The sequence below is a fragment of the Melanostigma gelatinosum genome (assembly GCF_949748355.1).
Source record: "Melanostigma gelatinosum genome assembly, chromosome: 18".
Classification (NCBI taxonomy): domain Eukaryota; kingdom Metazoa; phylum Chordata; class Actinopteri; order Perciformes; family Zoarcidae; genus Melanostigma; species Melanostigma gelatinosum.
Genome location: NC_136651.1, coordinates 19,846,315 through 19,861,700, shown reverse-complemented (window position 1 = coordinate 19,861,700; position 15,386 = coordinate 19,846,315). Strand labels below are relative to the sequence as shown.

General features: G+C 45.1%; 1 protein-coding gene across 1 annotated transcript in view; it reads left to right on the top strand.

Annotated features, from left to right (window-relative positions):
• dcc (DCC netrin 1 receptor) overlaps positions 1-15,386 on the top strand; it is a gene marked incomplete at both ends in the record, with an annotated part of 265,559 nt that overhangs the window by 141,214 nt on the left and 108,959 nt on the right. Inside the window, one exon of the mRNA XM_079290162.1 lies at positions 12,652-12,811. Within this exon, the coding sequence (XP_079146288.1) occupies positions 12,652-12,811 (160 nt within the window). The remainder of the gene's footprint in view (positions 1-12,651; positions 12,812-15,386) is intronic.

Below are 15,386 nucleotides of genomic sequence, written 5' to 3'. Positions count from 1 at the left end.
AGCTAACCAGGGAACACGGTGTGAAGATCCCGCCGCTGTTCGGGTATTCGGTGGAGGAGATCAGCCTGGCAGTGGGTGAGATTGTCGGCCACAGCCACGTGAAGTCCGTAGCGCGGATGAACAGCGCTGTGGTCATCTTTCTGGACAGTATAGAACTTGAGGAAGTGGTGTTGATAAACGGGATCTCCATCGGTGAGCACTTCCTGCCCACGTATGCTCTCGCCTCACCGGAGGTGAAAGTCACTGTGTCCAACGTGCCGCCATTCATAACGGGCGCTGCCATCGTCAAAGAGCTGTCCAACCATGGGAAGGTGGTGTCTACGGTTAGGAGGGTGTCCTCTGGATTTCAGTCTCCGCTGTTGCAGCACGTGGTGTCTCACAGGAGACATGTCTTCATGATCCCCAGCAACAGGAGCAGAGTGGTCAACCTCAGCTTCAAGATCACTGTGGACGACTTTGACTACGTCATCTTTGCAAAGACGAACGATTTTAAATGTTACAGCTGTGGGAGAGAAGGACATCTGAGCAGAGCTTGTCCTGGGGAACACGGCTCGAACAAAGACCAGAACCAGAGAGGTGCTGAGGACAGAGGGGACAAGCAGGATGGACAAGAGGGAACAAGTGGAGCACAGGAGGCGAGGGTGGAGGAGACGGGTGGGGCTCAGGTGGTGAGAGTGGAGGTGACAGGTGGGGCTCAGGAGGTGAGGGTGGAGGTGACGGGTGGGGTGCAGGAGGTGAGGGTGGAGGAGACGGGTGGGGCGCAGGAGGTGAGAGTGGAAGAGGCGGGTGGGGCTCAGGACGTGAGAGTGGAGGAGACAGGTGGGACCCAGGAGGCGAGAGTGGAGGAGGCGGGTGGGGCTCAGGAGGTGAGAGTGGAGGTGACAGGTGGGGCTCAGGAGGTGAGGGTGGAGGTGACGGGTGGGGTGCAGGAGGTGAGGGTGGAGGAGACGGGTGGGGCGCAGGAGGTGAGAGTGGAAGAGGCGGGTGGGGCTCAGGACGTGAGAGTGGAGGTGACGGGTGGGGCGCAGGAGGTGAGGGTGGAGGTGACGGGTGGGGTGCAGGAGGTGAGGGTGGAGGAGACGGGTGGGGTGCAGGAGGTGAGGGTGGAGGAGACGGGTGGGGCGCAGGAGGTGAGAGTGGAAGAGGCGGGTGGGGCTCAGGACGTGAGAGTGGAGGTGACGGGTGGGGCGCAGGAGGTGAGGGTGGAGGAGACGGGTGGGGCTCAGGTGGTGAGAGTGGAGGAGACAGGTGGGACCCAGGAGGCGAGAGTGGAGGAGGCGGGTGGGGCTCAGGAGGTGAGAGTGGAGGTGACAGGTGGGGCTCAGGAGGTGAGGGTGGAGGTGACGGGTGGGGTGCAGGAGGTGAGAGTGGAAGAGGCGGGTGGGGCTCAGGACGTGAGAGTGGAGGTGACGGGTGGGGCGCAGGAGGTGAGGGTGGAGGAGACGGGTGGGGCTCAGGAGGTGAGAGTAGAGGTGACAGGTGGGGTACAGCAGGTGAGGGAGAGTACTGGAGGACAGGTGGAGGCAGGTAGGGAGGTGGCCATGGAAGCAGTCGAGGAGCAGCTCAAGGCCCCTCAGCTGAAGAGGAAACAGAGAAGAGACAGAGGAAGCTCACAGGCCAAGAAAGTGGCAACTACAGAAAGTGGAGGAGCAGCCAAGTGTGAGTCCAGGCCGGAAGAGGACCCTGAGTCCGGTTGGGAGGACTCTGAGTCCAGTCAGGAGGAGAACTCTGCTGTAAACAGTGAGCCCTCTAAACACGGTGCTGGCAGCTCTCGGGGCTCTGGAGGCTACAGCGTGGAGGAGATCAAGGAGTTTCTGAGGAGGAGTAAGAACGTGAGAAAAGTCAGAGTGGAGGACTACCTCTCTGACAAGGAGCAGCTCTCCAGCTCTGCCAGATCTCACATGAGGAGCAAGGACAGAGGAGGTCTCACGAAGCAGGAAGGATACAGACTAAAGAAAATAGTTCACAAAGTGAACAAAGAACTGGACAAAGTGGGCGTTAAGTGAGAGTCAGATCTCAGCCTACAGACAATTAAAGACACGTTCATGTTTGTTGGACCGTATTTGTTGAACCGTTTTAAATGATACCGTATCGTGTTGTTCAGAAAATAATTCGGTTTGTCTTGAGTAACAGTGGAACTCTGTAAATGGAACTTAACACAAACAAATAAAGATATATTAAACCTCTCTCTCTCTCACTCATTCTTTCTTCTCTCTCTCTCTCTCTCTCTCTCATGAATTCTTTCTTCTCTCTCTCTCACTCATTCTTTCTTCTCTCTCTCTCTCACTCATTCTTTCTTCTCTCTCTCACAAATTCTTTCTTGTCTCTCTATCTCTGTCTCACGAATTCTTTCTTCTCTCTCTCTCTCTCTCTCTCTCATGAATTATTTCTTCTCTCTCTCTCTCTCTCTCTCTCTCACTCACTCATTCTTTCTTCTCTCTCTCTCTCACTCACTCATTCTTTCTTCTCTCTCTCTCTCTCACTAATTCTTTCTTCTCTCTCTCTCTCACTCATTCTTTCTTCTCGCTCTCTCTCTCTCTCACTAATTCTTTCTTCTCTCTCTCTCTCACTAATTATTTCTTCTCTCTCTCTCTCTCTCTCTCTCTCTCTCTCACTCACTCATTCTTCTCTCTCTCTCTTGCTCTCTCTCTCTCACTCACTCACTCACTCACTCATTCTTTCTTCTCGCTCTCTCTCACTCATTCTTTCTTCTCGCTCTCTTTCTCTCTCACTCACTCACTCACTCACTCATTCTTTCTTCTCGCTCTCTCTCTCACTCATTCTTTCTTCTCTCTCTCTCTCTCTGTGTGTCTCTCTCTCATACAGTCTTTCAGGTCTTAGGGATCTTTAGAGGTCTTTCCACCCTCCTCCACCCCCCCCCCCCACACACACACACACGCCATTTAAAAAATAAAAGCCCCACAGAATGAATCCTAACTGAAATGCTTGTGATGAGCCTGTCATTTAATAACCGGTTTGTGTTTATCCAACATTATGATTCTGTCTCCTCTCCCCTTCTCCCCCACACCCCACACCCCATTTCAAAATAAAAGACCCAGAGAGTGAATTCTAACTGAACTGCTTGTGATGAAGCCTGTCATTTAATAACCTCTGTTTATGTGTGTCAAACATTATGATTATGTCTCCTCTCCCCTCACTCCCCCACCCAGCCCCACCCTTTCCAAATAAAAGCCCCATGGATTAACTGTATGAAAACATTAAGCTCAAAATTAGGCTTTTTTGTTGAAATTATGAATGCTCTTACAAATACTGCGACAACTACTACTGCTGCTAATATTTCGAGTATTACTACTACTACTACTGCTGCTACTACTTCTACTACAACTTTTGCTGTTGCTACTATTACTAGTGCTATTACTGCTACCATCAATATTATTACTACCACTACTGCTATTACTACCACTACTACTATTACTTATACTACAACTGCTACTACTGCTATTCATGCTACTACCAGTACTAATACTACTACAGCTATTATAACGACTGCTACTAGTACTACTACTACTACTTCAAATACTGACATTACTTTTACTACTACTACTACTACTGTAATATTAAATACTACGACCACTACTACAGCTATTACTACTACTACTGATACTAGGCTGCTACTTCTTCTAAATACTAATACTTCTACTACTAATGATACTTCTACTACAACTACGACTTCTACTACTACTATTACAAATATCACTACTGCTACTACTACTACTTATTCTAATGCTACTAATACTTCTACTACTAATAATACTTCTACTTCAACTACAACTTCTACTACTATTACTACAAATATCACTACTTCTGAAATTTGTTTAAGCTACAGCAATTGTTCAAATATCAAAATGTTCAGCTCTTTCAGGAGAGGGGTGCTTTGACTTTTCATATTTGTAATCTTTAAACTTTTTGAATTAAGCTTTTTGCAATTTTCTTTTGAATGGGATCTCTATGGAGAAAATCTTCAAATCCTGTTATACTTCAACTTTCAAAGCCTTCTTCTTCCTCATACTTTCAGCTACAGACACCATAGTTAGACATTTCAACGAGAAGGTTTTACATCAGTGCAGTTTAAATGCTTTCGGGCTTCAACATTTTTCAGACAGATTGTCTCCCATTTCTTAATTTTCAGCAATTTTTTCACAATTAATTTCAGCTTTCAGCATTCCAACGCATTTTCAGCAGGAAATGCTTTTTCTACTTTTTTATACAAGTCATCGCATTGCTCCCCGACAGCTGCAATTTGTGCTCATTTGTACAGGACAGTTGATCAGTTCTGGACGAGCGCAGCGGACTGCTCGTTCATGCATGCTCGTTGGTTTACACGGGGCAATGGATAATTCCTGGATGACTGCAGATCATTTAATGCGGGCAGGGGATCAGTGGCTGCGTTAGAAGCATTGAATGTCTGTCCCCTTTGTGTGTGTGTGTGTGTGTGTGTGTGTGTGTGTGTGTGTGTGTGTGTGTGTGTGTGTGTGTGTGTGTGTGTGTGTGTGTGTGTGTGTGTGTGTGCAGCAGCAAGTGGGAGAGTAAGCAGGCTAAACATTGATAATATTGAAGCAGAATTTTTTGTGACACAGAACAAACTTGTAGATTATGCATTTATAAGGGCACAGAAAAGGAAAGATGAACAGAGACTCCACACCGGCCGTGCGGTCACTTTTCGCGTCAACGCACACGATGCGGATGAATAGTTTTTCCATCTTTGCTTCTCTTGGCCGTTTCAGTTTTGTTCTGCTGCCACGTGGAGACGGGACTCACCAGACTCTCTAAACGTGGGATTTCTCGACCCTGCAAGCACTTTTCAACCTTTAACAGGGGGGGGGGGGATCCCGCATGCATGTGTTCCTTCTGCACCAGCTGCACGCGCCCCAAGGTCTCCAGTCCATCCAAATGACGGTTGGCCTTCAGATTTTTCCGTCATTCTTAAAAAAATTCAGTCAATGATTTTGTCTCACCACGAACTCTGCAGTGGATCATTCCTAGATGACAGCGGCACCTGCTCCTTTACATGCATATTTATAGTGGTGCTCAAGCAAAGAGATGGATGCATTCAGTCAAAAAAATATAAAGAAATTGTTTTTTCAGGGACACAATTTTGGCTCGCTTTTTCCATTCCACCGCTCTTTGTCCAGTAACTATCCAGGGAACCACAATGCTACAAACAATAGATCTAAAGAGTATGGGAGGAATTAAGCTGCTTTTTCTGTCCGTTCCACACAAAAGATGCTCACATTATTCTATGAAAATCCATCTTCAAGTCCAGTTTGCAACCCCTGGTGACAAACACACACATGGTACATTCCATTCTTCTCAATAACAGAACGCAAAATAGTCTCCGTGTCACCAGACACACTTAACTTTCCTGTAAAAGTTTGTCAAAATCCACAAGAAACTCAAACTTCCTGCTATGATTCATTTAATTTTATCTTACGCTGTCAGTCTATGATTTTGTGGTTTCAAAACATGAGGTATTGAAATGTAGAGTGAGATAAGAGGAGAAGGCTTTACATCTGGTAGAAAGCGGAGATAGGGAGAATCTGAGGCAAAAAAAAAAACACATGAGGAAGTGAGATAAAGCACCATGAATCTGTTTCCACGTTACGCTCCGGGACACCAAGCAGCAAAAATCCTTCATATCATTTAGTATTAATACATGTATTCACTCTTTCTGCACTACTACTGGTCATATAATCATGATGATTACTATGGGACCATTGTGAAAGACAAGAACATAGCGGTTTCCCCAGCATTAGTCTCTGAGGTCAGCTCACGTGGGACATATGACCAGTGGAGACACTTAGCAGTGTTACCTCTGATCTGCTCGCCGCTACATTCAAATGCAGTCAGTTAAAACGTTGACCTTTCGATGAGATGACCGCTGTGTGTGATAACACCTGACAGTGACCCGTGATGGACGATGCTGAGTCCTGAACCAGGACCACGACACATCCAGCAGTAGGACAACCCACTACCCATCAGCTCAGAAAATGAAGTATGTGCAAAGTGCTGCAAATGCAAACTCACACAATGGCAAGAAATAGTTTTAGCCACTTATAAATTGGGGGAAATTGATAAAACTCCAATTACTCCAATTTAAGAGAGGTATTGCGTTGAGGTCTATTTAAAGCAGGGGCTGTTAGTTAGATATAAGACAAAGACTACTGAGACGTTATATGTCCAACTTTATTGATCTGTTTTTATATTTTAAGGAATGGTTATGCCAGCTGCATTTTGAAGTAAACATCATTTTGTATTTCTTATGTTCACTGGCAACGGTGGTGTTTTGTGTTGCTTTAAATAAGGATATTTACACTTTAGCCTGTTAAAACATTTTTTTGCATTACAATTCACACTTTAGTTCTCACAGGCTGAAATTGTAGGAAAACAATACATTGGAATTTAATTTTTTTTCAGTATGAATAATTTGAGACCAATTTGAGACCTTGCTGCATCTAAATTGTATATAGATGTATATCTTCGGAGACAGTTTCCTTTCTTTGCTGACGATGCACTAAATTTGGCTTTTTCAGACTGGTATTTTGGACCTTTGGTGTATTATGTTGTGATGAACGCTAACAGCACTCTGGAGCGTATTAAGGTGTATCACGGTGGTCTACACTGGAAGAAGCAGTGATTATCTCAGGCTGATCATGCTGTTCGCTCAGCCCTCCGAGGTGACCGCGGTGTGGGCTTGGCTTTTTTGGCAGTGATGAGGGTCTCAGAGTTCGGTGTGTGAGCTGTGTTTCCTGCTTTCACAGTAAAAAGCCTTCAAGGCTTCAGACACAGAAAATGCCACATTGCACTAAAAACACCTGGAATTACTGACTGTAACACAGAGCTTTTACTGGAAACACACACCAGGTTCAGCCAATGTACATACACACACTCTCAGCTTTCAAAGTGAATCATTACAAAGGTAGAAAGACACACACACACACACACACACACTGTCATGGGCAGTTTCCATTCACAGGCACACACAGAGCTTTCACAACACATTAGACGACACTTACACACCCAATGCCTCACAGTGCCTTCGGTACGGTGAAGGAACAGTCCAACATATACAGCATAGACAACTCCCAGTCTACCCAACGCTGTGGTAGCGACCTGTCAATCACAGTAAGCCCGCCCTAAAGCATAATCTGCTTTACTGTCTATTTAACTCTAAATGGACCATCATTTATGAAATGAACATCATGCTGTATTGAAGAGAAATAAACTCATGTTTACAATGTTTACTGAGGTAATAAATCAAATAAGAAGTAGGGTCATTTTCTCATAGACTTCCATACAACCAGACTGCTTTTTGCATCCCGAGGAGTCAGTAGAGAGAATGCAGGTTTAATGCATCCCATAGTGTCAGAAGCAGAGGTTGCTGGATTGTCCTCTTAATACATTGACTTCCCTACGCAGATATCAATCCTTAAAAATCTCCACAAATATATTGCTTTATTGTTCATAAAGGGTAACTAATCGCCTAAAACAGCTGGGCACTGGTGTTTTTCTTTTCAGCGGAGGGTTTATTCACATTTGATGATCTAGTGAGTGAAAATACATTGTAACGTGTGGGCTCATGGTAATGTAGGAGCATGTAACACAGGGCAACAGTTAGCTTCACTCATGTGTTTTAGTAGCTTTTAGACAACAATGATGAAATGTCAAAAGAAGATGTTATCTCATTAAAGTGCTGTGTATTCTACTTAACCTCTAGTATATGTTTCTTCTACGTGCCTTTATTCAACTTTCATCCATTAAAGTCAGTTTCCAACTTCAGGTCAGTTCAGTCAAACTGTGCACGCACACCCACTGTGCACACACACTCACTGTGCACACACACTCACTGTGCACACACACCCATACACACTCAAGATTCTTGAGATTTTACTCAGACACCCACAGCCCCAGTGGTGGAGATTTACAGGAATAAGTATCCATTTTAAAGGAATTTAAAACTAGAGGGCAGAGAGAAGTGTGTGTGTGTGTGTGTGTGTGTGTGTGTGTGTGTGTGTGTGTGTGTGTGTGTGTGTGTGTGTGTGTGTGTGTGTGTGTGTGCGTGTGTGTGTGTGTGTGTAGCACAGACGTTTTTAACGGCAGCTGGCTGAAATGAGCCCTGAAATTGAGTGCAGAGAAAGAGAGAGAGTGAGGGGGAGAGGCACTATGAATGTGAAGCAGAGTGAAGCTGAAGCGAGTGAATGAGCTCAGCAGTCCTCTTCTGCATAAATAGAGGTTAAAAAAGAGAGTGAGGGAGAGGGAGAGGGAGCGGGAGAGGGAGAGGGAGAGGGAGAGGGGCATACGGAGAATATTCATCAGAAAAATGAGCCAAAGAGATTTTGTCTGGTATAAAGCCTTGCAGTGTGAGCTAAAGTTAAGTTGTATTGGATTTTACTTTTTCATTTGTACAACAGAAACTAACGAGGCCCTGCTATTTGTCTCTATAGTTCAGCAGTAGCAGTAAGAAGCAGTAGCAGTTAGCACTAGCAGGCAGCAGCAGTGGTAGCAGACATCACCAGCTGTCGACTGCAGCAGAGCAGTCTACAGAAGTCGTCGTGTAAACGTTAAGCAGTAGCAGTTAGCAACAGCCGCGTTAGCAGAAAGCAGCAGCGGATTAGATAGTAGGACTGGGCGATATGAGGATATATATCACTAACAATGTAAAAAAGCTTGTGTCTATGTCGTTCTAAATCTTGTATCAACCAGAGGTCTAACTATGTCATGGCAATGTTTGCCACAGAATGCCAGTCGCTGGTCCCCACCTACAGTCATATTTCGAGTGCAGGCAATACATTGTCATGAACCAGCACAACGCGCCTTTTTGTTTGCTTGACCGTAAGCGGACTACAGACTGCTGCACACAGACTGTGTTAACACTGTGTTTAGTCTGTCTGCACTGACATTAACAGGCAAATGAAGAAATGTGTGGACAAGCACACCACCCACAGATAACACAGATAACAATGTGATATACTGTATATGGGCGTTTGAGGCTATCACGTTACATGTTCATTTAAAGAACTACTGTTTACACCTAACCTTGGTTATGATAGCCAATGTGTATGGTCAGCACTCAGGTAGGTCAGCCGATCATCAGCCGATCTGGATGCTACCAATGACTTACTGTTCCTGTCTGAACGTATGCCAGAAGGCTCTCACTGCATCGAAAAGACACCAAATAAAAAAAACTGTGCTTCATGTAGACGTTATAAACTCAGACAGAGTTTAATGTTTGAGTATAAATGTACGTGATGATTTCATTCCTATCTTTATGTAGAGCCTCTCTACATCTTTTGAACGTCAGTGCACTGTGTTTTCTCTATTTATGTAAAAGTTATAATTTACAGTGCATTTCTTTTTTATATATAACACACGTGCACACGCACACAGAAAAAAACACATTTCTGGTAGAAACCTCAGAGCTGAAACCAAACTCCCCTAAAGATCATTCAGGCAGCAGAAACAATATAAATGCAGAACAGCTTGTAGAAAATGGACGGAGTGATCGAAAAAACATGGAGGCTTTGTGTTTGTGTGTGTGTGTGTGTGTGTGTGTTTGTGTGTGTGTGTGTGTGTGTGTGTGTGTGCGTGAGCGTGCACACCGGTATCATCGGCCGTCTGGCAGACTGCAGTGTTATTTTCAGCACTTAATCAGATTGTTTTCCAGCTCTCTTTCTGTGGTGTCTGACTCTATTATTTAGCCTACCTGTCTATTTTCAGCAGAGAGTGACGCTTTACTGCTCAGCTTTTGGGGCTGGGTCACCGAGCAGGAACGAATCCGCCCTTCACACCCCAAAATCTCATCTCACTGAGACGAACGGAGGTGTGTTAACACCCCCTCTGTTTCATCTACCTTTCTTTTTTCCTCCAGTTCCTGCCACTGTTCAGTCCCTTCGCCTCCTCACCTTTTCTCCTCTCTTTTCTTGCATCGTTTGCTCTTTTCTTCTCCTCCCCTCATTTTCTTCTCCTTTCTTCTTTCACTTTCTACATTTCCTCATCTGTCTTATTTTTCTTCATTCTGGTCCTCTCTTTATTTCCCGCCACATCCTCTTGTTTCTCTCCTCCATCTCCTCCTTTTTTCCCTTATTTATCCCTCATTCTCCTCCTCTGTCTTTCTTTTCATCATGTCTTATAGTGTGAAATGTGAGTGTGTGTGTGTGTTCAATGACGCTTTATTGACATGTACAGACATGTCGGAGGCATTTAGACTGTGGAGAGTCACAACCTTTGACCCCAGGGACAGATTGGATTTTTCTCAGTTTATGATGGAGGAGAGGAGACAAGTGGAGGAGTTGAGGACACTGACAGTTTGGTTTCAGATCATCAGTTTTCTGTTGGGACTCGTTATTTTTGTTGAACGACGACATCTTTATACATCTCAATCTGCGTTCCCCTCCGTTCTCGCTGACTTGTGAAGGTCGTCGATTTCCCGACCCGTGTGCTTATTCAGCCAGGAACAGTCGGGAAAGCGGTTTTCCTCGGCACGTTTTATCGAGGACATTACGGGAGCTTACTTCAGCATTGGTATGAAATATACATACGGGACAAAATGCACGTTAATTCGTTGATATCCCACGAAATGGTTTTGTGTGTCATCCACGTAATCATGAACGAGGAAGTAAAAAGAATGCTAAAGCACACACAGTGGTCCAGCAACCAGCCATCTTTCAGCAGGTGGCCACTGTTTGGTTCCTCACGTGGAACCAAAAGTCAATGTTGATGTTTTGTGACGTAACTTGCGTTCTATAGTTACCATGGTTACTTTAACTCAAACGACGATCTTCCCCTAAACCGAAGTCGTTTTGTTGCCTAAACCTAACTGTGATTCCTGTGAAGATATAAGTTTATTTAGAAAAGAACGTACGCATGTAACGAGTGGAAATCGACGTGTTGCTGATCTTTCACAGGAAAACGCAGAAAACAATTAGGAGAAACTTTCACACAGACTGTTGTACAAGGATCCCAGCATTCATTCATTTTCTACCAGCGGGAAACACGAGCCAAACCCTCACAATCTTTATACTGCAATCACAATAGTTCACCAAATATAGTCGTGCAATTTCTTTTTGTGTGTATTAGGGTCAAATATGCGGTCAATTTATCAACAACAAATGCTTACTTTGAATGTCCAATGTTTTGCTGTCGGGTTTTACACAGGCGGCAACCTCCGGTTCTACCGAGTGAAGCCAATGCGGAAGTGTCTTAAACCTGCATTCTCTCTACTGACCAGCAGGGGGCGACTCCTCTGGTTGCAAAAAGAAATCTGGTTGTATAGAAGTCTATGAGAAAATGACTATTTCTCTCTTGATTTATTACCTCAGTAAACATTGTAAACATGAGTTTATCGTCTCAATCTCTAGTTTCAAGTCTTCTTCAATACAACATGATGTTCATTTAGTACATTATGGTCCATTTAGAGTCAAACAGACCATAAAGCAGAGTATGCTTTAGGGCGGGGCTACTGTGATTGACAGGCTGCTATCAGAGCCGTATAGGGCGTCTCTACGTCACTCCTCCGCATTCCAAACATGGTGATTTCTGTGATTTCATTGGCTGCAAAAAAACATGTTGATAATAATCCAAGATCCAGCGAAATCGCCACACTGGAGGCTTCAAAACGTATTCTTGCAAGTTTGGATCGAAGGGTTTAACTTTCCAAGCTGGAAGTTGACGTTCTTGAGACAGACCTACACCTTTCCGGCTGTCTTACGAGGTTCCTTCAAAGTTCCACTCTTATTGGTTCTATCAGTGTCCGCGGCATCTGTCAAAGCGGTTCCTACAGAGGTCCACGGAAGGAAAGGCCGCTAAGCAGCGGCTTAGCGCCACAGCAATGCTTTACCATTGATCTAAATGAATGTCAAACAAAAGACTTTATATGAAAGGTGATCCACAACAAAACGATGGAATAATGTAAGCAAGCATAAAGCGGATCAACGGGCACGTCAAGACCGAAGATGTTCATTTCGTTTTCATTTTCATTCTTAAGTGCTAGAAAAACATTTACATATTCAGGGAAATATGTCTGTCATTTGTGCTTTAACTTATTTGGGAATTTAAATGAGTCTATAAAAGCAGTCTTTCCAAGACCTCATGCATCAACTTCTCAAAGGAAAGAAAATCCTGATTTTAAACACATGTCAATGTTTGAATGAATCCATAAAGGCCCTTCATCAGATCCTCACATTGTTCTGAGTTTTGAATACCTGTGAGGCGGCAGCGATGTTTACGTTCAGGTGATTGATATCTGCTGATTGATGACTAAAGTCTTCAGATGCTCTGCCGCTTCTTTTTCTTGCCTGTGATCTTCTTTACCGCTCTTCTTCCTCCTTTCCTTCCTTCTTGTCTCTTCCACGTCTCCTATCTGCACATCTCATCCATCATTTGCTCCTTTTTGTTTTTTATTTTGCTCTGCCTCCCGCACCTCCCCCCTCCGCCTCCACCTCCTCGTCCCTGCTTCTCCCCCCTCCCTCCCTTCCCTCCCTCCCTCCCTCCCTCTCCCCTGGATGAACCCGTAAACAGAGGCCACGTCCACTCAGTATAGACCTGCCCACACACCTCCTCCTGCTCCTCGCCCTCCTCCTGCTCCTTCTGGCACCCCCTTGACTTACCACTCCTCCTCCTCTGATCCCCCACCAGTGTCCCCCAGCCCGGGCGTTGCCCTCCCCTCTGCCCCCCGCGACCTGGTCCCTGTCCTAGTGTCCAGTCGATTTGTCCGACTCAGCTGGCGCCCCCCGGAGGAGACCGGAGGAATCGTGCAGACCTACGGCATTTACTACTCCCAGGACAGAGTCGAGAGGTAAGACAGACATTTATTCTCTTGGACTCTGTTCGGTCGGACATGCTTTCTGACTCTAAGGAAGCGGATTCCAACCGGGAGGTTCGGGAAAACCCCACAAACCTCTGTCTACTTTTTCACACTTTCTATTGTATTTTTTCTCGTGAATGTATTAGATACGCTGGTATTTGATCAAAAGCCAAAGAACTGGACGTATTCAAAATTTGACCTGATGATGGTGCAAGGTCAGAGGACCTCGGCAGCTGCAGGGATGACATGTTGTAGGCCGACCCGTAAATTAGCATCTCACCAGTTCCCTCGCCAAACAAACAAAACCGGAAGTGCAAAAACTACTTTCTGGGTTTTAGAACTCATCCATGCAGCTCTCCAGTACTATCCATCCTGAGGGGGAAACAATTTGTGTACCAAATATCGCAGCAATCTATTCATCCATTGCGAAATTTTGCTGAAAACTACAAACGTGAGCCTCTTGGTGGAGCTCGGGGAAAAGTCAGTGGATCCCAAACGTCATTGGGATCCGTCCTGTGAGAACCATGAATTGCTCGTTTCATGGCAATCCACCCGATAGTTGCTGAAATATTTCTATCCGGACCAAAGAGAAGGACTGACAGACCCATCTAGCTGAAAGACTAACATCGCCATCCATAGAGCCACGTCGGTAGCACGCCATGGTTGTGGAGCTGTGTGAACCAAAATACTGTATAACATAAACATCTGTTGTTGACTCAAAAAGGCACAAAGGACTCACTAACAGAATGTTTAAGAGAACGCTTTTTCCACTTGATCACAGCTCTGGTGCACACGGCAACTCTGAGCGTTCTGTAGTAAAAGCTCTGTGTGACATATTGGCGAGTCCCCCGCTGATGCTAAATGGTAACCTCTGACAGTCGGGGGCTCCAGCTGAAGGCTTTCACACCCAGGCTTTTAAGCTTTGTTACCTCGGGGACCGACCGGCCCGCAAGCGCTTTAGGCCTCCGAACACCGGACAAAAGAGCCACTGAAGTTTCATCATGAAACGAGAGATTGTGTCAGTCCTAATGACCTACAGAAGGAACGGAGGCAGAAGTTTTGTGTCAGCTCTAATGACTTCGAGAAAGATATAGAGATTTTTCATCAGTAAGAACTTGCAGGAAACAAGAGAGAAGGGAGGGAGGGAGGCAGACTTAGAGGGGAAACAATGAAGGATTATAGGAGAAAGGGAGATGGCAGGAAGGGAGAGTGAAGATGATTTCTTTTAGACCAAGAGGGAAAATGGAAAAAGAGGGGAAGCAGAAAACATTAGACGGACAAAACGATGAGTTTATGCTCTCTAGTAAGAGGCTCTTATCTAGGCATGTCATGCTGCTTATTAGTTGCAGAATATGATAGTGTACTCATAGGCGCCATCAGGAATACTTTACCAAGTCAATGGAAAAAAGTTTGAATAAGCAATGTAAAATTGTGGATTTTCTTTTCCTATTAAAAACCTGCTGGTCTCTCTATCCACTGCAGCACAGCGTCCCCATTAGATTAGTACACGACGAATCTGCACCAAAACGAATTCCTCTGATAACTTACTTTTCCTCGTGATTAATTTGCACGTCAGTATAAATTTGTTTTCACTATTTGTTGTCATGACTACTTGGATGTTATGAAAACGCGAGATTGACTTTCGTAGATCAGATCCACTCCTTCTGTGTTAACCTTTCACAATAAAATCCCTCGACACATACACTGCCTAACTGTTCACCATGCAGAGAGATATTCACTCAGAGCATTTCACTGGAAGGAAACGCGATAAAATATCTGACAGTAACTAAGCTATGCGACTATTTAGCTCAGAGAGAATGGCCAACGCCGCTCTGGATCCCTGCCGTTGGTTCGAAGAATATTTGCAGCGCTGCCAGTTTGATTCATTTTGCTTTTCCGTGTCATTTGTTGGTCGGAGTGCTTTGACCTAGAGCAGGGATTCCCAAAGTGGGGTGCGCGCACCCCTGGGGGTGTGCGAGCTGCCTCTAGGGGGTGCGCGAGAGGAAAAGTGTAATGGCGGTCTGATGGTGTAATAATATTAAATATAAAAAAAAAATGTAATTTTAATTAAAAAACTGTCAGGTGGGACATCTGAAGCTATCAGTCGTAAAAGAGGAGAGGGACAGAGAGAGAGAGAGGAATCGGATGCGAGGGGAACTGAGAGGTGCGTTGGGGAGAGACCGGGAGAAGAAATCGAGCCAGAGTCAGAGGAAGATGAGACGGAGGAGACCGAAAAGGAGGAAGGGATAGCACAGACAAATCGGGAGCACATCGGCCCATCGCGGAGTCAAGGTGAAAAAAGAGGAAACGAGGGTGAGCATCAGACTGGGAAAAAAAGAGGAAATATGATGAAAAGTATCTGTGTCTGGGCTTCACTTGGATTGGCAACGCAGATTGCCCAAAGCCACAGTGCGTGGTGTGCAGTGAGGTTCTGGCTAACAGTCTGAAGCTCTTATTTACGTCGCCACCTGAACACCAAGCATGCCAGTGCAAGTCAAAAGCCCCTTACATTGTTTATATCGAAATTGGAGGAGTTACAAAACAGCCAAAAACAACTGCAGTCTCA